At 42.3% G+C, this 25,559-nt stretch overlaps 1 protein-coding gene across 1 annotated transcript in view; it reads left to right on the top strand.

Moving 5' to 3' along the window:
- The window catches only part of N4BP2 (NEDD4 binding protein 2), a 99,862-nt gene that overhangs the window by 27,867 nt on the left and 46,436 nt on the right, over positions 1-25,559 (top strand). The window contains exons 5-6 of the mRNA XM_077279884.1: positions 17,386-17,462; positions 19,600-19,749. Of these exons, the coding sequence (XP_077135999.1) occupies positions 17,386-17,462; positions 19,600-19,749 (227 nt within the window). The remainder of the gene's footprint in view (positions 1-17,385; positions 17,463-19,599; positions 19,750-25,559) is intronic.

Below are 25,559 nucleotides of genomic sequence, written 5' to 3'. Positions count from 1 at the left end.
GTAAATTTTGTTGTAAAAATGAGAAATCACTGGTCAAATTTTAACCCTTATAACTTCCTAGCAAAAAAAAAAATTGTTTCCAAAATTGTGCTGATGTAAAGTAGACATGTGGGAAACGTTATTTATTAACTATTTTGTGTCACATAACTCTCTGGTTTAACAGAATAAAAATTCAAAATGTGAAAATTGCGAAATTTTCAAATTTTTTGCCAAATTTCCGTTTTTTTCACAAATAAACTCAGAAATTATCGACCTAAATTTACCACTATCATGAAGCCCAATATGTCACGAAAAAACAATCTCAGAATCGCTAGGATCCGTTGAAGCGTTCCTGAGTTATTACCTCATAAAGGGACACTGGTCAGAATTGCAAAAAACGGCAAGGTCATTAAGGCCAAAATAGGCTGGGTCATGAAGGGGTTAATAAAGGAAACTGGGCCTATGCAAAAGTATAATAACCTTTGGAAATTTGTGTGCTCAGATAACTTTGACCAGGGTTTCAGACCTTAATTAGCCTGTTACGGTTATGGCTTGTTCGCTATCATTGTTAAGAGAGGCCAGGTGATGCAAATTTTCTTTAAAGGGCACCTGTCACCCCTTTTTTCCATATGAGATAAAAATACTGTTAAATAGGGCCTGAGCTGTGCATTACAACAGTGTATTTTGTGGACCCCGATTCCCCACCTATGCTGCCAAAATACGTTACCAAAGTAGCCGTTTTCGCCTGTCAATCAGGCTGGTCTGGTCAAAAAGGCGTGGTGTCTTCCCCCCAGATCTTGCTTAGTTTTCCGTTGGTGGCATAGTGGTTTGCGCATGCCCAAGGTCCCGAATCCACTGCACAGGGGAGTTAAAAGAGCGCGATGTGCACTATTTCATTGGTGATCGGTGGGGGCGGCCATCTTCCTTTGGCGGCGCGTGCGCAGAAGCGGCGCTCTGCTGGCCGCGGCTTCAGGAAAATGGCCACGGGATGCCGCGCGTGCGCAGATGGAGATCGCGGCGGCCATTTTCCTGAAGCCGAGATGCGAACTCTGCTTCAGGAAAATGGCCGCCGCGATCTCCATCTGCGCACGCGCGGCATCCCGCGGCCATTTTCCTGAAGCCGCGGCCAGCAGAGCGCCGCTTCTGCGCACGTGCGGCCAAAGGAAGATGGCAGCCCCCACCGATCACCAATGAAATAGTGCACGTCGTGCTCTTTTAACTCCCCTGTGCAGTGGATTCGGGACCTTGGGCATGCGCAAACCACTACGCCACCAACGGAAAACTAAGCAAGATCTGGGGGAAGACACCACGCCCTTTTGACCAGACCAGCCTGATTGACAGGCGAAAACGGCTACTTTGGTAACGTATTTTGGCAGCATAGGTGGGGAGTCGGGGTCCACAAAATACACTGTTGTAATGCACAGCTCAGGCCCTATTTAACAGTATTTTTATCTCATACTGAAAAAACGGGGTGACAGGTGCCCTTTAACCTTGTGCAAAAAACAGCTGCCATAGATAAATGAAAATGGTGGAGGCTCACAAAGCAAGAGAAGGTTATAAGAAGATAGCAAAGCGTTTTCAAGTTGCTCTTTCCTCAGTTTGAAGTGTTATTAAAATATGTTAGTTAACAGTAGCAGTGGAGGTCAAGATAAGGTCTGGAAGACCAAGCAAAATTTCAGTGAGAGCTGCTCGTAGGATTGCAAAAGAGGTAAATCAGAACCCTGCTTGACTGCAAAAAACCTTCATGAGGCTATGTGCACACGTCAGGATTTTGTCAGGATTTTTCCTCAGGATTTGTAGCCAAAACCAGGAGTGGAACAATTAGAGGAAAAGTATAATAGAAACATATGCACCACTTCTGCATTTATCACCCACTCCTGGTTTTGGCTACAAAACCTGATGAAAAAGCCTGACAAAATCCTGACAATATCCTGACAAAATCCTGACGTGTGCACATAGCCTAAAGATTTAGCAGACTCTGGAGTTGTGGAACATTGTTCTACTGTTCAGAAAAGAGACATTAGAAAAAAACCTCTCCTTTGTCTTCACCATAAAAGTCAGCATTGAAGTATGCAAAATAACATCTCAACAAGCCAAATGCATTTTGGAAACCAGTCCTGTTGAATAATGAGGTTAATATAGAACTCTTTGGCCACAATGATCAAAGGTATGCGTGGCGAAAAAAGGGCACAGAATTTCAGGAAAAGAACATCTCTACAGCCATTAAGCATGAGAGTGGATCAATCATGCTTTGGGTTGTGTTGCATCCAATGGCACGGGGATCATTTCATCGGTGGAAGGAAGAAAGGATTCAACAAATTATTGGTGCAAACCCAACACCATCTGTAAAAAAGCTGAAGTTGAAAAGAGGATGACTTCTACAAATGGATAATGATCCTAAACGTGTGTGAAAATGCCTCAAACGAGAATTGAAAGACTTTGGCCGCAAAAAGATACTTGCGAAAAGGGGGTGCTACTAGGTACTAATCATGCAGGGTGCCCAAACTTTTGCATTGTCCCATTTTCCTTTTTGTAATTTTTAAAATGTAAAAGATGAAAATATTTTTTTTTTGCCTAAAATACAAATGAAATGTGTCATCTTTAACTTTAGGCCTTTTAGAGATCATGTCATCTTTAATTTGGTTAACTGTTCGCAATAACAGTAATTTTGACCAGGGGTGCCCAAAGTTTTACATGCCAATTGGTTTACAGAAAATGCATTACAAGTATTTGAAATGTTGTATTTACCCCAAATGTGTAATAAAAATGTCAGCATGTCTTGGAGAAACAAGCCCTCGCATAGCTCAGTTGCGTGAAAAAGAAGTTACTGGGTTCAGGAAACAGCGACAAATACATTTATTTTATTTTTACAACTTTCTGAGTTTTATTAACCACTAAAATAGTTTAAAGAAAAATGCAATATTTTCACAGTTTCACCACACTTGGAATTTTATTCCCGTTGTATGGTAAAATAATTGTTGCCATTCAAAATTACAACTCCTCTTGCAAAAAATACAAGCCCTGATATAAGGATGTAAAGGCAGAAAAATAAAAAAATTATAGGTCTTAGAAGATGAAAAGGAAGAACAAAAGTTGACCGCAATGGAAAGGAGTTTAGCAAGTCATGTCACCCAATGAACGAGTGTTTTTACAAAGGTCGATATTTGTGGACATTCCTGGTTATTGGCCAGTAAATGGTCTCTTAACCTTTAGCATCATTTTATGTTTTTCTGCTTCTACCTTTTTATTGGAACATTTTGTGTAACGTTGGGGCTAATTGGTGACTCTGGTTGCGTGACAGCCATTCTCAGTCATGTGACTGTTTTAGTGCTGTGAAAACCAGCCAAATTGCCGACGAGTCGTAGGCAGCTTGTAATAAATCCTGTGGGGGCAGATTCGGTGCATCGTGCAGTACAGTGCTGGTAGTGTGCTTGGGCAGCTAAATTCTTAGTCTGTATTTCGGTTTCGGTCCAGAATGGCAGCGCTTTGGATGCAGCGGACACCTGCCCCATCCTAAGCGCTGCCCCCTTTTTTTTTTTTTTTACGCACGGTGATTCCGCATGTGTTCATTGATCACATGCAGAATCACCGCATCCTATACATAGAACGGTGATATTTATCTTGCAGAGACTGAGCGTCTCCGCAAGATAAACATACATGCTGCGGTCTATAAAGACGTGTCGCATGTCCGGTTACGCGGGTCTGCCACCTGCGTCTTTGTACACATAGTGGCGATGGGATTTCATAAAATCCCCTCCACTGTGCTATAACATCTGGCCGCTGCGGATTGAACCCTGCAGCTGTACGCAGTGTCCAATTCGCAGCAAATACGCCATGTGGAAACATACCCATATTATGGTAGAGACCGCTTCCCATCAGTTGGATGAGACTTCATGAACCTTATTTGGTCACCTTACCTCCTGGCAGAGGGATCCTGTACATAATCTTGTTCAGACCCTCTGTCTTGCAATAATTATAAGTCTCAGAGTGAAAGATTCCACCGAGTGACAATCGTACATGAGGCTGTGTTTTTTTTTTAGCAGCTGTTTCCTTGTGAGATGGGTGTGCACCTTGGAAAGTAACAGACAAGTGCAAATACTGCTGCTTGTGTACAGATGGTATTGTTTGACGTCGTCTTTCTCACAGGTTTTCTTATCCTTTCTGTGTTTTCACATGATACAACAGTGCAGGGACTAACACAGGAGCATTAATCTATGCCGTGACATTCTCACCTTCATTCTGCTGCTATGTTCAACGCTGAATCTTCTCCTGTTTATTATGTGAGCATGTGAAAGCAGAAGTGGCAGCCATGGAGCAGAACGTGTTTGCTGAAATAGTTCCATCTGACCTTGAACTTCAGACTTCCAGTTTCATATGAGACGTAGGCCTATCATTTACTGGCAGGTCTGCTACTTCCCACCCTCTGCTCTCTGTAGCTGTGAATATAAAATATATATGTATGTGTGTGTGTATGTGTATATATATATATATATATATATATATATATATATATATATATATATATATATATATATATATATATATATATATATATATATATATATATATATATATATATATATATATATATATATAAAATTTATTTATTTTATTTACTATGCACGTTATTACTCTTGACTTGCCAGGACGGTCCAGGAAAATAGTGATTTCAGTGGAGAGCGGATGGACTGCCGGATGTCATAATGAATGTAATACATTTGCAGTAATTTCTCAAGTGTCCTTGTATGACGAAATCATCTCGCTTTCCTAGTGATGCCATGATTTTAGTTTAGCACAAGCAATCAGTCTTAAATTGGTTGTCCACTACTAGGACAACCCCTTCTTAAACCTTAATGTTTGGCCCGATTTAAGAAGAAGAAAAAAAAAAGCCTGTACTCGCCTCCCGTGCTGGCGCAGTTCTAGCGGTGTCGGCACTCGCGGTCCCGGAGCTCTGGTTCGGTGGAATGACACGTGGTGCCAATCAGCGCTGGTGTCGCTGTTCCCGCCTTCGTATGGATTGAGCATGAAGAGGAAGTCCGGGCTGCAGCTGATCTGACTTCCCCTTCATGTTCAATCTGCACAAAGGCAGGAGGAGCAGGACACCAGCACTGATTGGGCGATTGACACCACGTGTTACAATACCTCAAGAGAGCTCCGGGACCATGAGTGCTGACACCCCTGGAACGGCACCAGCGTGCTAGAAGAGTACAGGTTTTTCTTATTTTATCAGGACGAAAAATTTAGTTCAAGAAGGGTTTGTCTTAGTAGTGGACAACACGTTTCAGATGACCAAATACGTGAGATCGTGTCTGCCGCTTGGCCTGTCGTCACTCTCTTAGGCATGTATGAAGCAGCGGCGGTCATATGTGGCCATACTGCCTTTTCTTTTCTGGTGACTCGGGGACTTTGACTCTAAAAACTCAAATGGGAACTTCATGTGTGAATGCAACATAAAGGAAATTTTGGCCTTTTTTCTCCTATTCTTTCTTGGATTCTCTTGTATTGAGTCTACTTTTTCTCACTATTAGGTGGCATTCAGATATCAGTGATTTTTGTTTCAGTACTCAAAAAATAGACCGCTTTTTATCAGTCACGCCCCCTGAGGAAGCGATACTACTACTAAGCGAAACGCGCGTCGGGGTCACTTGACGCAGGCCGGAACGTGACTTTGGACCTGATTATGGGTAATTATTGCCACTAATATGGTATATATATATAAGGAAATATGAGCTTGGAGTATGAGATACGGGTGATGTCGTTGCGAGTACGAGGGATTGTAATTTCAACCCAGTAGTAGACTCATTTGAGCAGGCACATCACATCACTTAGTATGAATCATTGAAATAACTACAAACAGTTCATTTATTTCAGTCCTGCACGTTCTTTCCTGGGTCATATTTAACACTTTGAGGTGATTCACATGATATATGAGACCCATGTACTTTTTTATAATGGTTTTTTATAATGGTTATAATTGATGTTATTGAATAAAAACATTTGTTCAATTTAAACAATATGGTTGGTATAAATTATTGACTCCTTGTCCTCCTGATAAATGATATATTCATGAGTTATTATACTTACGTGGGTGCATGATAAATGTTCTGGTGCCGTATAGAATAATTCGCTTTTTCTCAGTGTTTTGGATACGATTTTGATCAGTGTCTGGTCAGTTTTTACCATCAGTGACTAATAAGTGACTTTCTCTTCTGAATAAAGAATTATATTGCAAAACTTCTACACATTGCTGTGTTAATCATTAACAGCGTTTGGATAACACATAGCTGACAGTGTGTGCCATTATTGATTTTTTTTTTTCCATGGATCCATAGACTTGGATGTGTAATGCTGTTCCTTGACTCGGATCAAAATACCTGTCTCCATGAGTTTTTTTTGCAGACGCATGGTTTAAAGAAACATGCATTTTCCCGAGACATGCCCCAAAAATTATCCCTAGCATGATTTTAGGAGTATGCTTGAAATATAAGCCCTACTCCAAAACTAAGTCCTAGTTACAGTCAGGGCCAGCGTTAGGGGAAGTCAGACTGGGCAATTGCCCAGGGCCCCAGTGTTTCTATTCCGAGGTTAAGACTGCTTAAGGACACACATACCAGCATGTCTACTGTTCATCTCTAAACTCCTGCATTTAGGAGAACTTTACTGAAATTGTGGTCACATCACTGTGATGTCACCAAAGGTCCTTAAGCAATCCTAGCCTCGCAATTGAAATGCTTGGGGCCTCCAAGAGAGTGAGGGCTCAGAGAAATTGCCCAGTTTTCTCTCCATTTCCCCTAACGCTGGCCCTGCATACCAGCCTGTCACCTGTTCAGCTAGATTTACTACAGATAAAAGGCCTTTGGGGTCACCATGGTCACGACTGTGAATTCACCAAAAGTCCTTAAGCAGTCTTAACCTCAGAATAGAAACACTGGGGCCCTGGGCAATTGCCCAGTCTGACTTCCCCTAACGCTGGCCCTGACTGTAACTAGGACTTAGTTTTGGAGTAGGGCTTATAGTTCAAGCATAGTCCTAAAATCATGCTAGGGATAAATTTGGGGGCATGTCTCAGGAAAATGCATGTTTATTTAAACCATGCGTCTGCAAAAAAAACTCATGGAGACAGGTATCATTTTGATCCGAGTCAAAGAACAGCATTACACATCCAAGTCTATGGATCCATGGAAAATAAATCAATACTGGCACACACTGTAAGCTATGTGTTATCCAAATGCTGTCAATGATTAACACTGCAATGTGTAGAAGTTTTGCAATATAATTCGTTATTCAGAAGAGAAAGTCACTTATTAGTCACTGATGGTAAAAACTGACCAGACACTGATCAAAATCGTATCCAAAACACTGATAAAAAGCGGTCTATTTTTTGAGTACTGAAAAAAAAATCACTGATATCTGAATGCCACCTAATAGTGAGAAAAAGTAGACTCAATACAAGAGAATCCAAGAAAGAATAGGAGAAAAAAGGCCAACATTTCCTTTACGTTGCATTCACACATGAAGTTCCCATTTGAGTTTTTCGAGTCAAAGTCCCCGAGTCACCAGAAAAGAAAAAGGCAGTATGGCCACATATGACCGCTGCTGCTTCATACATGCCTAAGAGAGTGACAACAGGCCATCTGAAACGTGTTGTCCACTACTAAGACAAACCCTTTTAGAACTAAATGTTTGGCCTTGATAAAACAAAATAAGAAGAACCTATACTGTTCTCCCACGCTGGTGCCGTTCCAGGTGTGTCAGCACTCATGGTCCTGGAGCTCTCTTGCGGTGTTGTGACATGTGACCCCAGTGACCAGTCAGCACTGGTGTCACTATCTCCGCCTTCGTGCGGATTGAACATGAAGAGGAAGTCAGATCAGCTGCAGCCTGGACGTCATCTTCATGCTCAATCCATGCAAAGGTGGGAACAGCGACACCAGCGCTGATTGGGCACCACGTGTCATTCCACGTGGACATCCCTTTTAAGACTGATCGCTTGTGCTAAAATAAAATCATGGCATTGCTAGGAAAGCGAGATGATTCCATCATACAAGGACACTTGAGAAATTACTGCAAATGTATCACATTCATTATGACATCCGGCAGTCCACCCGCTCTCCACTGAAATCACTATTTTCCTGGACCATCCTGCTAATCAAGAGTACAAATGTACATAGTAAATAAAATATTATATGCATGTGTGTGTGTACTTACATTTCTGCCAGAGGCGCACAGCACTTATAAGATTCCTAATTTTTTAAGTGGTGTGCGCCTTTTAATGAATAAGGTGCAGCTTAGTTCAGCGACCCCATTCATTGAGAGTGGCACGTACAAGGAAAATTTTAATGAATCGGATTGCATGGTGTAAATGGGAGAATCGCTGCCTATAATGTGTATGAGGAATTGAATGACCTATTAGTGATTGTTCTAACCCCATCGTTCTTCATTAGCATCGGTAAAGAAGACCTTGTACATGGAAAAAGGATATAGGATCTCAAGAAATTCATGATGGAATTCAGGGTTTGGAGAGTTATGTTGATGTTCCAGAATGTGATAACCTGATTAACCCTGCTGTAGAACCATGAAAAAAAATCACTGTTTTGTACCATGGGGTCTATATGACCCCAGGCTCAAAATCGTCGTATTTCATTAAAATGAACATACTGGCTGTTCAGAATAATCAAGTTTTATTCTGTCATCATTTCAGAACACAGTTATGAAATCAAACATAACTTTTGAAGTGATTTATTTGTCATCATCAAACAGAAACTGAAATTTATTTTATTTTTATGCACTACTAATAACAAAGTACTCAAATTCAATGAAAAAATGCACAACAACTGCAACTGTGTGTATTTTAGTAAAAAAAAAATGACAACGAATGATCTGGCAATAAGTTTAGCCCTTGCATTCACTGCACGTCATAGTGCCATGTTCTTCACAAATGAACTTCTTGCAGTCATTGCAAACAAATCTCGTCTTTTTGTCCTTCGATCGAGGACAAACATAGCACGGTTTTCGCTGTCCAGTAACACTGCTGGTGCCACTTGGAACGTCTGACGGTGCCTTTCGACCCAGCTCAAATTATCTTCCAAATTACCTTCATTATCAGTATCGACATCACTAGAAGCATCCAAAGCTGCCAATATTTCATCAGGAGTCATCACAGTTCGTCTAGCCATTGTTTATTTACAATTATATTACAAAACCTCTGAATAAACAGAAAACATAAAAAAAAAAAAAAGTCAGACAATAAAGGTACTATGGAGTCAGGAGAGTCCCAAACACAGAAAATTGAAAATAACTTAGAAACAAAATTGAAAAACAAATTCAAAATATCATCAACATAAGCAGAAATATGTTACTTGAAAATACAAAGAAGGTCAATGTCTGAGATAGACCAGTTTCAGAAATATTTCAATTTATTCAGCGCTGGGGTCTATATGACCCCATGGTTCCACAGCGGGATTAAATTTGAATAAATGTTGCTTTTGTTTTGTTCAAAAATAAATGTTGATCGTTGATGATAGAGGGGGAAAAAACAGGACATTCCCTGAAAATAAGCCCTAACCCATCTTTCGGAGTAAAATATTATATAAGAAACTGTTATTTTTGGAGAAACATGGTATGTGATCAGCCCAATAGACTATAAAGGTTACGTGTTGTATGTGTGAAAAACAGAACACGTATGTGAAAAGCAGACTGCTGAACGAGGCCTTAGATGTATTGGCAATGACTAGTGTTGAGTGATACCTTCCGATATTCGGAAATATCGGTATCAGATTGGATCGGCCGATATCCCAAAAATATCGGATATCGACAATACCGATACCGGAAACCAATGCAAGTCAATGGGACACAAATATCAGAATGAAAATAAGCCCTTTCTGTCCTTGTACATCCTGTTCCGGAAGGGGGAAGAGTGTGGGCGGTGTGTGGGCGAAGACTGCATGATTGTGGGACCGTGGGGGTCTGTGCGGGCCTCTCGGGGGTCTGAGCGGCCTCTCGGGGGGGTCTATGCGGGCCTCTTTGGGGTTTGTGCGGTCTGCCGGGGGTCTGTGCGGCCTGCCGGGGGTCTGTACGGGCCTCTCTGGGGTCTGTGTGGCCTGCCGGGGGTTTGTGCTGCCTGCCGGGGGTCTGTACTGGCGTCTCTGGGGTCTGTACTGGCCTCTCTGGGGTCTGTACTGGCCTGCCGGGGGTCTGTGCGGCCTGCCGGGGGTCTGTGCGGGTGTGCAGGCATCGTACAGTAGTAGTCCCATCATCCGGCTAATGTGTTGAATGTAAAAAAAAAAAAACCAAAACATACATACATACATACAACATACATACTACGTACATACTACGTACATACATACTACATACATACTACGTACATACTGCGCACATACTACGTACATACTACGTACATACTACATACATACATACATACTACATACATACAATGCATACATATAGACATACAGTATATATAACATAGAGTACATACTCACCATTACTTGTCATTTTGATCCCCGAAGCCAGTGTCATCTGTAAAAAATATTAAAATAACAAACAACCAATATACTCCCTGATCCGCAGAAATCCACAAGTGTCCCATAACGATCTCCCGTGGAGAACGGCAGCATCCGCTGATGCGACCGCTCTCTAGGGGCTCCGGGAATACAATGAAGGGAGGAAGGTATCCTTCCGCACTGTATTCCTCCGCCGCTGTAAAAAAATAGTCCCTAGTCTCACTTATGGCATTGCTGTGTGAGAAATTTTCCCACGCAGCAATTGCCATAAAGTGAGACTTTGAACTATAGTAACCTCAGTGATGCACTGCAAGAGCCATTGTCTCCTGTCAGTGTGTCACTGAAGGTCCTATAGAGCAGTGACCTCACCCGATTGTCGTGGGACCCTCGTTATTAATTGGACTACGGCGGACAGGTAGTATACGGTTTATTATTTTACGTTTTTTGCAGGTGCTGAAGTATGGTATGGCTATGGATCCCTGTTCTGATGCTACATACACTTACACTGCAGAAAAGGAAGACGTTTTCTCCAGCGATGACAGGTAAGGTAATAACATTTCAAGTTTATTAGTCCATGTTAAAAACTAACATTACTAGCAAACCACCAAGTGTCCATTGACTAAACCAACGCGTTTCGACTAAGAAGCCTTAGTCATGGTCTATTATAGAAGCTTTTTGTAATGCTTATATACTAATCTATCTACTCCTGTCGGGGTCGTAACGACAATAAATCCTCATTCACCAGTCATTCCAAATCATAGTGTGAGCGCAGAACATCTGGTACCAATTAAAATGACTCAGACACGCAGCTGATTCAATTTTAGTTGATGTCCCGCATCTACACCTATCAGAAGCAGTACAGCAACTGAGTTTATTTTACAATACACAGTACTAAAAAGGAATGCAATAGGTGGGGTTTAAGCAGTATACGTCTAGTGTTCAATCCCTTTCTGATTCGTCGGACGTCTCCTGGTGGATTCCTCCTCTCCTTTCTATTTCCAAGTTTCGATTTCAGAAGAAATGAAACTTTAACCTTTCAGATTCTAAACTGAAGTGAAGAATGAACACTGGCAGCCATCTTTAATACAGTTACATTTGCATTAGCAAGGGAAAACTTATTGTTTCACAGTATAAGAGTATAAAAGTACAAAAGTATATAAGAAAATATATTTTCACCTTGACAATCCCCCCTAAACACTAAGTTTTTCCCTTAAAGAAAGATCCTTCGAGACTGTCCATGTGATGGGGAAAGGGGAGGTGGATTTCTTCATCCAGACGCCTCAGAAACTCTCCCCTAGCGAGAGGCCTCCAGGCAGCTGAACCCTTCACTAACCTCACATGAAGTTCTCCCACTGTGCCTAAACTAAATCTCTTAGCATCATCTGAGAATGGGGGGTTTTGTCTATTCTCTTGAGGAATATACTTCGGGATCTCCCCTGGATCAGTACCATTGTACTCTGGTGGATCTATTTCTTGATTGAGGAAGGCGCCAGTCGGAGTTGCTTTGGCAATAACCTTTTTATACAAGGGAATAACACAATAGAGAATTATCAATCCAACTATAAGGAGGGCAATCAGTACCAGACAAGCTTATTGAAGGAATCCCTTGATCCCACCTAACCAACTGGAGAAGAAAGATGTGTCTGCTCCAGCATACATGACACGTCGTCTTATTGTCCTAATTTGTTCAACTTCTTTAGAAATCTTCAGGTCTTTTGGATCTACATTTCGCCATTCAGGTTTGGCTGTCTATATTTCGTCTCGTAAGTCTTTGGTCATACCGTCAATGAATGTATTTACCAATACTCTAACATCAAGTGGGTTTATGGGACTGTACTCCATGTTTTCCTATTTCAGCTGTAACCGTCCAAAGTATAGCTCTACACTCTCTCCTTTGTCACATCTGTAGAAAATCTTAATTTGCGTCCTAGTACGTCACCTGTTTTTGTGCTCACTAACTACCTAGGCCTGCCTAGGTGCACTTATACGTCCATCATATGATCATTATTTGTCTGTAGAATGAGAAAGGTTGGTTCTCAGGGTCAGCCAATTGTTTTGCGTAGCTAGCTAGTCAGAGGGCCTCCAGGGATAATAATCCTGTATCTGTCTTACCCTACCTGATGTGGTTGGTTCTCTGGTGGTGGGAGTGACATGACATGCTGATCTACAGCTCCTTCCCAAAAGGATTACTGTCATCCTACTCCCAAAAATTAATGTCCCCACTATCCACCAACCACAATCCTGTGTCAGCTTCTTATGTCACTACATGTGATCTTGTCTGGACAGGATTCAGTGTAGATATTTACAGTCTTACCTTCTGCTAGTTTGCACGCTTCTGTAAGCGCCTTGAGCTCTGCTTGTGCAGACATATGAGCTGGCATTGACTCTGCCTTGATTACCTCATGTTCTGAGACCACAGCATATCTGGTACAGAAGCGTCCTTGGTCATCTTGGTGACGGGATCCATCTACAAAAAGCTCAAAATCAGCATTAGAATAGGCACACTAGAGACCAGCCGTTTCCTGAGACATCAATTCTAGACAATCATGTGGTTTGGAAACCTAATCTTGTTCCTGTGGATCCATTCTAGAAAGAAAAAGTGTCCTTGCTCATATCACCTATCACCTACTCCTCCCCCCTTTGGATCCATAGGAACTAGGAGAAGAGTAGCGGGGTTCAGGACAGTGCACCTTTTCAAAGTCACATTAGTAGGCATGAGAATAGCACACTGAAGTCGCAGCTGTCCAGCCATGGACATGTGGCTAGGTTGTACCTGATTAAGGATACTATATACATCGTGTGGGGTGTGGACCATCAGTGGGTGATCCAAAACAATCTCTGAAGATTTGTGTAGCAACAGCTGGACAGACAACACAGCCCAAACACATAAGGGATTTCCTCTTGCCGCCCTATCCAGGCGGCCGCTGTAATAAGCAACAGATCTCTGTTTGTCTCCATGAAGCTGAGTCGGCACACCTGTAGCATGTCCTGCATAGGTGAGCTCTGTCTGCAAGGCAGTCTGCAATACTGTACGGCAGTGCTCGGGTGTCTTGTAATCATATACGGGGCCTGCAGTGTGTAACACTATATCACAGGGCAAATTCCCTCTTTGGGTGGACATAGCGTCTCCTGGATACAAGGGGCCATAAACGGCAAGGTAGGCCTGACACTCTTGGGCTATGACTGGGCTTCCCTTTTCTAGCTATCTGTTGGGCCAAACAACCTCTATGTGACAGGGTAGAGTTAGCTGGGTTCACTATGGCTCCTACCTGGTGGGTAATTATGTCCCCATACCCCACTGAGAAAAGAACCTGGGATTCCTGAGGTGTGATGTAGTAGCGTGAATGACAGGGGAACCAAACTTCAGATTCCTGGAAAGTCTGGCCTTTTAAGTGTGAAGGTTTCACGGGAAGAGGAGATGTAGGGGCCTTTCCGGGCTGGGGGGTCTGCCATTTACACCGATTAAAACAAACTCTTGGTCTGAAAATTGACATAACGAGGCTGGGAATAGAGTGAGATTCCTATACAGGGTTAAAGACATATTGGAATGTGAGGCTGGACTTGCGTGTACGATAGGAGGGGGCAGAAACTGGAGTCTGTTACGTAGACAGTAAGAAGCGCTGCTGACTTAACCCCTTTCCTTTCCTGCTGGGCTAAATTCTTTTGAAAACTCTTTACTATTTTCAATGCATCATCCGGAGTGGAAATCTCAATATCGGGTCTACCACAAAAAGGTATGAATGGGCTTTTTGTTACAGTGAAAATCCCAGATCTTCAAACACTACCATAAGACGCCCATAGAACTTCTCTGCAGTCCAGGATATATTGCTGCCTTGACTGTAAGGGGCACAGGGTTTACAGTCGGGAGTGGAGGCTTAATTTCCTGAGAAAAGACCATATCATCTAACAGGGAGCCCCCCCTGTTTATCTTCAATTTGCTATATATCAACCACTCAACTTGATACAGGTAATTACCAATCTTTCAATTACTTACAAGTTTTCCTCTAAGACTAGACACAGATCTATTTCACTTCCAATTCCATACAGTACTTATTGCTTTAAACATAAATCTCTCAGCGTGTACTAAACCAAGGACAGAGAAAACTTAGAATGCAATACATGGCCCCCCTTCCCTCTAGCCCACAGCACCGAGGGAAAAAATTTCAAGTAGGTCGCGCAGGGATTCACTCACCCCCTCCCATCTAGTAACACGGAGATAAGAAAAATCACTGCATTCCACAGCGCACAAGGGAGAATACAAAAGCCCAGCTCTTTGCCCCCCTTTCTCTAAGTTCGTAGCACAGATGAGGAAAGAGGAGAAATCTCAGTGGTCCGCTCCCTCCTCCCCTCTCCTACACAGCACTGATACAAAGCTCCGTATCTTCTACACAGTCACAAATTGCAGCAGTTTTCAGACTTAATTTCTACAAAACTTTCCTATGATCCTCCGTGGTCTGGGCGGAGCCCCAAGGACAGCCCGTACACGCACACTCGGCAGGTCTCCACCCAGGTTGGATTCTGCACAACACAAACAGGACACACCCATGCTTCTGGAGAGCTCGTCCCGCCATTACAGGGCGGTGGCTGGGACTGCATTTTCATCATCAGTGGCACGGCGGCCATTTTACAATCTGTAAAATCACAGTTCAAAGGCATTTTATAACCAAACAAGGGCTCTGCATTCTCTGACCCTCCCTCTCCATCAACCTATTTTCATCCTTTGTTCTTTAAGCTTTGCGCAACTCGCAGATAAGCTTCTTGACTGCCTCTTGCCCTCCCGTGACTCCACTATTGCCCTGACTTCCACGGCATCCTCATCTAACTTGTGGGGCACAGACTTCTTCTGCTTTAAGATACGCAGCATGACTCTTACAGAATACTATGGTTTTCTGCAGTAAACCACTGGCAGCAACGTCAACACTGTGTTCTATATATATATATATATATATATATATATATATATATATATATATATATATATATATATATATATATATATATATATATATATATATATATATATATAGTACGGAGCCTCACGTTCGACGTACTAGGAAAAGAGCCTCACGCTCAATGTTTCCTGTCTGTCCCTAACCTGAACAACAGTGATTACAGACTATCCTGCCACGATATTCCAACCGTTGGGAGGCAGCCTCCTAATGAGACCCCTCCACAAAAATATAGGTGGTCCCCTCACGGAACGTCTTAAGTTACCTATCTGGACAGGTGGTCCCCTCTCGGAACGTCTTAGTTACCTGTCAGCACAATATCACAGAGGCTGCGTCTCCTATCCCTTTCTCTAAGCTGCCCCACAATCTACAACTGGCTCAATTTTTCAGTCCACTTCACTACTAGACAATAGTCATGGGTAGGGTGATTGAACGGAGTACAATGACCGGTGGAGGAGGTGTGGTGTACACGAGGACGCGCCGGATGCGACGTCTCTCAGTTGCTGGTTCAGAGCGTGGCACAGGATCGCGCTCGGTCTCACCACTCGACCGGTCACTCCCCAGACCCAAAGAGACCACAGACAAACCAATAACGGCTGAGACACTAGCAAGTGTGACACATACAGTGTATATGATCGCCACTTACCGTGTGCGGAGGGTGATCAGTCCTCGAGGTCAGCCACTACGGGTATCATCCACAGACATCCAGGCATGGGTCCAGGGGGTCTCGGATCGCTGTCCACGCCCCCCGTTGGGCTCCAAATTGTCGGGGTTGTAACGACAATAAATCCTCATTCACCAGTCATTCCAAATCATAGTGTGAGCGCAGAACATCTGGTACCAATTAAAATGACTCAGACACGCAGCTGATTAAATTTTAGTTGATGTCCCGCATCTACACCTATCAGAAGCAGTACAGCAACTGAGTTTATTTTACAATACACAGTATTAAAAAGGAATGCAATAGGTGGGGTTTAAGCAGTATACGTCTAGTGTTCAATCCCTTTCTGATTCGTCGGACGTCTCCTGGTGGATTCCTCCTTTTCTTTCTATTTCCAAGTTTCGATTTCAGAAGAAATGAAACTTTAACCTTTCAGATTCTAAACTGAAGTGAAGAATGAACACTGGCAGCCATCTTTAATACAGTTACATTTGCATTAGCAAGGGAAAACTTATTGTTTCACAGTATAAGAGTATAAAAGTACAAAAGTATATAAGAAAATATATTTTCACCTTGACACTCCCACTTATCACCTTTGTGCCTAATAAATTGACAGCTAAAAAACAGTGATTAACCCTATATTTTGCGGTAGAAAAAAACACATACAGAGGAAAATTTATTAAAAACGTTGAATACATGAGGACACTTTGATTAGTCTGTGGACACTTGGTGGTTTGTTAGTAATGTTGGTTTTCACCATGGACTAATAATCTTGAAATATTATTACCTTACTGGTCATCGCTGGAAAAAACTTCTTCCCTTTCTACATTGCTGATACGACCCAGACTAGGCTGCTCGGTGCGGTGATTCTTACCGAAACAAGGTGCATCTGGACTCGGTGAGCTGACTCTCCTTTCCCAAATCCCCCCTTGCATATACTTACATTGAGCATTCTGAGAATGTGCTAGCTAATAAAGTCCAGTGTTCACATCCGCACTGATTCAAGCAAACATAAATGAGTTCATTTTTCAAATGAAATGAAAATAATGTCTAACTTTCACCTTGTGATCTGTGTCCTATGTTCTGTGGGGAATAAAATAGGGTTAAGAGATTTCCAAATCATTGCATTCTTGTTTTCTTTACATTTTACACCGCATCCCATATATTTTTTTTTATATAATTGGGGTTGTACATGCCACCCAGTTATTTGTAGGATCATTACTTGATTTTTTTTTTTGTATCTAGAAGTAAAATAATGCTGCTGATGACAATGATATGTGTTTATTACTAGGCTGTGAAGTACAAATACAAAGTAACATTTCGGGAACCTGACACTTGGTGGAGGTCTAAACCGAAAGAGCTTGAAAGGTAATATACCAAGTATTGGTAAGTAGTAATAAGTGTGGGGGTTTTTTTTGTAGCTGGATCTTGGTTTTCTTACTGTAATACTACTTTGTTTCTGCTCCACTTCTCAGCTGCCATTGTCTTGGCAAACAGCAGCTGATTTACGGTGTAAAACGTGAATTGTATGCACTGTGCCCAGGGTAGATGGCTGTGCTATTTTATATATGCATGTCCGCATCAATGGAACTGCTGTAAGATCCATACTTCATGATGTTTCCCTGAAAATATTTTTGATGGATTTTAGAGCCGTATGGCAACGCTAAAATATGCACATGTCCCAAAACTATAGAGTAGAGATGGGCGGACCCCTGGATGTTTGGGTCCAGCAGGTTCGGCCGAACAGCTAAAAAAAAAGTTGGGGTCCAGGTACCAGAACAGTACGCGGACCTCATTCACTTGAATGGGGGGCCCGAACATCCAGTGTTTGTCACTCTGTCATGTGCACGACAGCGCGACAAACACTGCTTTTGATTGGCTGTAAAATGACAGCGTGAGCCCACACCTGTGATCTGAGATATAAAGTTTACCTCCGGTCACTGGTGTGGGCTCCCATCAGCCTACAGCTGCTGCCGCTAATAACAGTGAGAGCAGGAGCGGCTGGTGGGAGTATTCATTCGGGTCATGCCCTCTAAATAAGAAATTAAAAAAAAAAAAAAGTGGGTTCCCCTGTATTTTTGATAACCAGCCAGGCAAAACTGACAGTTGGGGGCTGCAACCCTCAGCTGTTAGCTTTAGCAAGACTGATTATCAAGAACAGAGGACTCCCCACTTTTTTTTTTTTTTTTTTTTTTTTTACATTATTTAAATAAATAATTAAAGAAATCGATGTGACTACCAGCCTTGCTAAATCAAAGGCTTGGGGCTGGTATTCTCAGGCTGGTAAGGGGTCTACCCATTGCTAATCCTATAGGTATATTGTAAATAAACACACGGCCAGAATAAAGTCCTTTGTTTGAAAGAATGACAGACTCATTAATAGAGTCTAAGTTAAACCTTACTCATGTCAACATCTATTCCATTAAAGCCATCGTCTCCTGTAATAAAACAAAAATAAAAAAGAACCATATCCCTCACCTGTCTGTCGTTTCGTCCCATGCCGTAATCAATGTCTGGGCATGGGACAAAACATCTGGGCATGGGTGCCAAGATGCGACTGTCCAGGCTGAGAACCACCAGTGAATAAGATGCTGCGAGCGCAGCTTCAGTGAGCAGTGGTGATGTCATTGAGGTTTGCCCAGCTCTTCTAACTTGTCCTGTAGTGGTGGCAAGTGGGGTTCATATTTGTGGGGTTGATGTCACCTTTGTATTGTCCGATGATATCAAGCCCACGACTTAGTAATGGAGAGGCGTCTATAAGACACGTATCCAGTGCTAATCCTACAGTTATATTGTAAATACACAGCCAGATACATTTGACTGCCTGTTTACATAGGCCAGTCACTAAGTGACTGCAGACTTGCGAAACCTCATATCATGTGCAATGTGCACCTTGAGAATTCTCCGGTTCTGCATGTATTTGCATGCATGCTGTCAAGTACCGACAAGATGTGCGCAGCATCGCTCAATGCAAATGTATTGAGCGAGGACACACTGTCTAGTCGCAATGTGGCCTGATGTATGCATATCACATACTTGGGATCACATGAGCACCTGCTCCAAGCAGTGGAGGATCCTCAGTGTGCAGTGCACACACTGTGGGGATTCACAAGTCTGCAGTCACATAGAGTAACTGTAGTTATAGTTAAAACCAGAGAACCCCTTTCAGAGGCTGTCCGACACCAGCTTGTAAAAACAGAAGCGTTGGTCATTTGCATTTACAATTCCCCATCCTTCTCTCCTGACCTCGGTCATGGGAGAGTTAGGAGACCCCATATACATCAGATCTGGTCCCACTAAAATCATCTGTTGGCCGTCTTCTATCAAATGTGTATGGGGCCATTACTGTACAGATGTGGAGCAGTAGATGAGGACAGCAGCTAGAATTAATTGTGAATTGCTTTATACCAGTCCAGTAAAATTTCACTTTCGGAATGATGTAACCTAAAATTGCATTAATACAGTGCCATACCTGCTAACGTCCGTGTGATCATTTTATCTCCAGGCGTAACCATCATGGTGTGAAAAAAGAGAAAATTATAAAAATGTTAGAAAATTTTGAGCGTGCGACTGTAAATTCTATATTAAACCTCTCGCATTCAAAGGCATCTAAAAATGCTGGTAATTCTCAAGGAAAAATAAACAAAGGAAATGGGTAAGTTCACAATATTTTTGGTATTACTAAATTCAAAACAGCATTTTCCTACAGCCATCTATTTCTAAGGCAAGAGAATATACATCTTGTTGCATATTTCCTTGCATTTATTAATATTGTATGGATGTTCAATGGTCAACAAACTATAAAATAATATTAACAAATATAAGAAACATGGTAATATATATATTTTCAGAGAAATTAGATTTTTTTTTCTCCTTCCCCTTGCCTCCTGATTTGATTATTTACCCAGAAAAGTTCCTAATAATCATCTTGCTCAAGGCAAGACAGACTGTTAACTCACTCACTGAGGGACATCAGATTAAAGCTGCATATTAGGCCATGTGCACACGTTCAGGATTTTTAGCGTTTTTTTCGCGTTTTTTCGCTATAAAAACGTGATAAAAACGCGAAAAAAACGCTAACATATGCCTCCTATTATTTACAAGGTATTCCGCATTTTTTGTGCAAATGTTGCGATTTTTTCCGCGAAAAAATCGCATAGCGGAAAAAAAACCAACATGTTCATTAAAAATGCGGAATTGCAGGGATTCCGCACACCTAGGAGTGCATTGATCTGCTTACTTCCCGCACGGGGCTGTGCACACCATGCGGGAAGTAAGCAGATTATGTGCGGTTGGTACCCAGGGTGGAGGAGAGGAGACTCTCCTCCACGCACTGGGCACCATATAACTGGTCAAAAAATAAGAAATAAAATAAAAAACAGTCCTATACTCACCCTCGATGTCCCACGCAGTGTTCCCGCCTCACCGCTGCACGCTGCCGTTCGGTTCCTGTAGCTGGTGTGCGGCGAAGGACCTTGCCGATGACGTCACTGTCCTGTGATTGGTCGTGAGCGGTCATGTGACCGCTCACGTGACCGTGACGTCACGGAAGGCCCTGTGCGCACAGACCAGCTATAGGAAGAGGAGCCGGACGCCGCTTATGAGATGTCTGGGTGAGTATAAGCATTTTTTTATTTTTTTTATTATTTTTAAACATTCTATCTTTTACTATAGATGCTGCATAGGCTCCATCTATAGTAAAAAGTTGGTCACACTTGTCAAACAGTATGTTTGACAAGTGTGACCAACTTGTCAGTCAGTTTTCCAAGCGATGCTACAGATCGCTTGGAAAACTTTAGCATTCTGCAAGCTAATTACGCTTGCAGAATGCTAAAAAAACGGAAAAAAAACGCAAAAAAAAAAATGCGGATTTCTTGCAGAAAATTTCCGGTTTTCTTCAGGAAATTTCTGCAAGAAATCCGCAACGTGTGCACATACCCTTAAAGTCAATGGACAGGGGAGGAGGATTATAAGGGATTAAGGCCGGGTGCCCACGATCTGGAAGTAGCAGCACTATGGACACAGCACATGTTCGCTGCCTCCAGAGCACTGCCGTCTATGAATCCACATGTGTTCACTGAGAATTCACCACATCCAATACATTCAATTTGTGAAGTTTCTTTTGGAGAGACAAGCATATCCGCAAGAGAAATTGACATGATGCGATCTGGAAAGATGTGCCGCATATCAGTCTCCGCGGGAGTTTATGGACACATAGTGGATATGAGATTTCTTGAAATCCGATCCACTATGCTGTAACAGCTGGTTGCTGTGCGTTTGTCGTTGCCTAAGTATGCAGCATCAAACCCGCAGCAACTCCGGATCGTTTTGCTTTTTAGTAAGTGTTTTCTCACCCCAGTAATGGATTCACAGCTACATTGCTCAGTACTGTTGTATGTTGTCCTCCTGCTTCTTTTGAAGGTGTGCTAAATTGACAGGAGAGCAGGAATCCCTCATCTTTACATGTACTAGGTATGGGAGACTTTCTAGCAGTTAGTCTCCATTTAGTAACTCGGAGACCTCTACAAATTAGACAGGGAGCCTGGTGAATAGTGCAGACTAGTCATATAATGGCAAGAAATAGTGTTATTAGTTATTTACACCCACACACACAATAGCTTATTCTGGAAATTCACCTAAAATTACAGAAATTATTTCAGTTAAAGGAGTGGTCCAATGCCTAAAATGTCCTTTTATAAATATCTATTTTTACACCCTAAGCACTTTTGTAGTTTGCATTAGTATAAAATAACTTACACTACTCCCAATCCAGCTATTCCCTAATTGTGTTCTTTTTACTTCAATTTCTGTGACGTTTCGTGTGAGGGGAGTCTCAAGCGGAATATCATAGGAGGCCAGGGTTGCACTCACTCCCCTGCAGTGTCTATCACCCCTCTAGGAACAGGACGTCATCAGTAGGGTTGAGCGAAACGGATCGGTCAATTTCATAAGTCGCCGACTTTCGGCAAAGTCGGGTTTCGTGAAACCCGAACCGATCCCAGCGTGGGATCGGCCATGCGGTCGGCGATCTTCGCGCCAAAGTCGCGTTTCGTATGACGCTTTAACCGCCATTTTTTCAGCCAATGAAGGAGTGTGGGCAGCGTGACATAGGTCTTGTCTTGCTTTCTGCAGCGTTACAGGGGGTGGGGGTATAAACGCCATCTTACCGTTTTGGATGTAGCGATTTACACAGTCCGAGGAGTGTAGCGATTTACACAGTCCGAGGAATGTACTGATTTACACTCTGTCCGAGGAGAGAGAGAGAGAAGGGGAAAAAAAAAAAAATCCCCATTGACTTGCATTGGGTTTCGTGTTTCGGTCGGCCCCCCGACTTTTCACAATAATCGTCCGATTTCACACGATCCGACTTTTGAGAAAGTCGGGTTTCACGAAACCCGACTCGATCCTAAAAAAGTAAAAGTCGCTCAACCCTAGTCATCATAGCATGGCGATGAAAGAAGCCGTCGTAGGTGACTGCAGCGCCACCCTCTGACGTCCTCTTCCTCGCTGGATGATACCCGCCGCAGGGAAGTGAGTGCAGCTCCAGCCTCTGTCATTCTCTTCCTGGCTGGATGATACACGCCGCAGGGAAGTGAGTGCAGCTCCAGCCTCTGATGTCCTCTTCCTGGCTGGATGATACACGCCGCAGGGAAGTGAGTGCAGCTCCAGCCTCTGTCATTCTCTTCCTGGCTGGATGATACACGCCGCAGGGAAGCGAGTGCAGCTCCAGCCTCTGACATCCTCTTCCTGGCTGGATGATACATGCTGCAGGGAAGTGAGTGCAGCTCCAGCCTCTGACATCCTCTTCCTGGCTGGATGATACATGCTGCAGGGAAGTGAGTGCAGCTCCAGCCTCTGACATCCTCTTCCTGGCTGGATGATACATGCTGCAGGGAAGTGAGTGCAGCTCCAGCCTCCTGTGATTGCCCACTTGAGACTCCCCTCAAACGCAACGTCGCAGGAAGTGAAGTAACAGGCGAAATATAGCATAGTTTCAGCAATGTAGTATAGCGCATTTGTACGTCAGCGGTTGCTGTACTTTACCGCATTCAGCCGTCCATGTACGTGATTGATTTAAACTATCAAAGGATGAAATTGCACAGTGACAGTTTAGTTAAAACTGCTATCTCCTACACAGGAGACACGTGCAGCTAGCCGGCTCGGGATAATCCTTTTGCCCTACCTGGCAATTGCTGACTGCAACATCTAGATGGTTAACACCAATGGTATCCTGTGATGTTATCATGGCAAAGCCAAGGCCCCGTAATGGCCTTATAGTCTGCTAGCTAATGCGGCCCAGTGGCTTGTTAGTCCTTGCCAAAAGTAGGGTCTAACAGGCCAAGTGTCAGCATAAAACTGACAGCTCTCATCACAGCAGTACATGAATACTGCAGTGTATGAGACCAGCAACAGACATGTAATATATTCATGTTCCTTCATAGGACCAAGTTAAAAAAAAAAAAAAGTGAAAAAAAAATTCACTTAAAAATGTTTTGCAACTAATAATGAAGGTTTTATCTAAAAACAAAAATAAAGTTTACATAACTGGCATCGTCACATTCAGAAGGACCCAAACTATAAAACTGTGTCAATATTCACCCCGTACTGTGAATACCATTCAAATAATAAGCATAAAAAATGTATCTTTTTCATCATGCAAAAAAAAATTGAATAAAAACATCAAAAAATCGTATGTAAATTAAATGGTATCACTGAAAATGTCCTGGTCCTGTAAAAAAAAAAAAAACACCAAGCCTTCATACACTTTTGTCTGGAGAAAAATCTAAAGTTATAGCTATCAGAATAAGGTAAACAAAATGGTAAATGTAGCAAAAAATTTTCTTATATCAATACGTAATCATACGGACCGTAGAATTTTAAAATCTGTCTTATCAATTATATTGCATGCTGAGCAGCATAAAAATAACATAAAAGCAGTTCTCAAATTTCGGTTTATTTGTTTAGTCTGCCTCCCAAAACTCAGCATAAGGCTCGGTTTACATTTATCCTGTGCTCCTCACTGAGCACTAACATCGAGATTTTCATCTAACTCCCAAAAGAAACGCAATTCCTACGAAACCCTTGAAAGAACAATTCACTGTAATGAGGCAGATGTAGTCAATTTGCCTGTGTTCTGGTGTTGTCCATCTTTTTAAGCATCTTTTTAGCATAAAAAGTGTGATTGGCCGCATTTTTGTGCACCCTATAAAGATGGTACTCCAATGGAACAGAGACCGGACACACTCCAAAGTTACTCCAAAGTTGAGGTTTGATCTGAAGCACGTTTTTTGGGGGATTTAGACAGAAACTTCGAGTTAAGGGGGTTGTCCTACAAACAAATTACATTATTATTGATAGATCTTGGAATAAAACGTTCTAGGAATGGATGTGTTTAAAAAATGTTCCTGTGAAATTGCTGTGTTCCACCATACAGAACTGCTAAAGTTTGCGATCATCACATACCACAGCTCCTGGCCAGAGAAGGAAGCATAAGTCACTTATGATAAATGAGTATACAGATAAGACAGCAAAGCCTTACACCTGCTGCTTTTTGATGTAACGTGTTTCCCTGCCTGTTTTATCACAGGAGTGAGTGTTACTGCCGTATCTCCAGCCTTTTGAGGGCATCATAAATCAAGTCAGTGACGTAGGAGCTACAGCGGCCGCTGAGCTTATATGTAACAAAAAAAAAAATGTAATTTTGCTGCTAAACTTTTTACCCTTCTAACTTCCAAACAAAGTTGTGCTGATGTAAAGTAGACGTACGGTAAATGTTTTATATATTTTTTATATGACTTAATGCTGTTAGATCATACAAATTCAGCATTTGGAATTTGCAAAGTTTTCACCAAATTTCATAAATTAATGCAAATTTTATTGCCCTAAATTCACCACTAACATAAAGTACATCTCACGAAAAAAATCTCTCTGATATTTAGAAGCATTCCAGAGTTATTATCACATAAATTGAGAAGTCAGAACTGAGAAATGGGCTTGGCCATTAAAAGGGAGCTTTCCCATGCTCTAAAAAATATAGTTTTAATATACTGGAAAAATCCCTGATCTTTCCGGATTCCGACGCTCTTTTCGGTTTTGTGCTGCATCAGTCCATTGCAGAGTTATTCAGATTTTATTATTTTGGTGCGCGTTATGTGAAATCTCTGCTTGCAGTTCAGCTTGGCATTTCTTCAGTCTTTACTGGAGGCGTGCATTTTCACCTCTTGCTCCAAATGGCTGCCAGTCACAGCTCGGTAGTGTCTAAAATTGGTAGACCAGCTATCGAACTATGATTGGCTGCATCTGGAAAGGAGGAGGGAGGTGCCTGTCTCCAAAAAAAAAGCTGTGAAGATATGCCCACTTGGACTGCAACAGAGATTTCACATAGTGCGCTTCAGAAGAAGCAAATATGAATATCTCTGCAATGAAGCAACACCGAGCAAAATGGAAAAGGGTGGCAAAAACAGG

Source organism: Ranitomeya variabilis, chromosome 1, assembly GCF_051348905.1.
Source record: "Ranitomeya variabilis isolate aRanVar5 chromosome 1, aRanVar5.hap1, whole genome shotgun sequence".
In the NCBI taxonomy this organism is placed as follows: domain Eukaryota; kingdom Metazoa; phylum Chordata; class Amphibia; order Anura; family Dendrobatidae; genus Ranitomeya; species Ranitomeya variabilis.
Note: the sequence above shows the minus strand (reverse complement) of the source record. Positions and strands in the feature narration are given on the sequence as shown.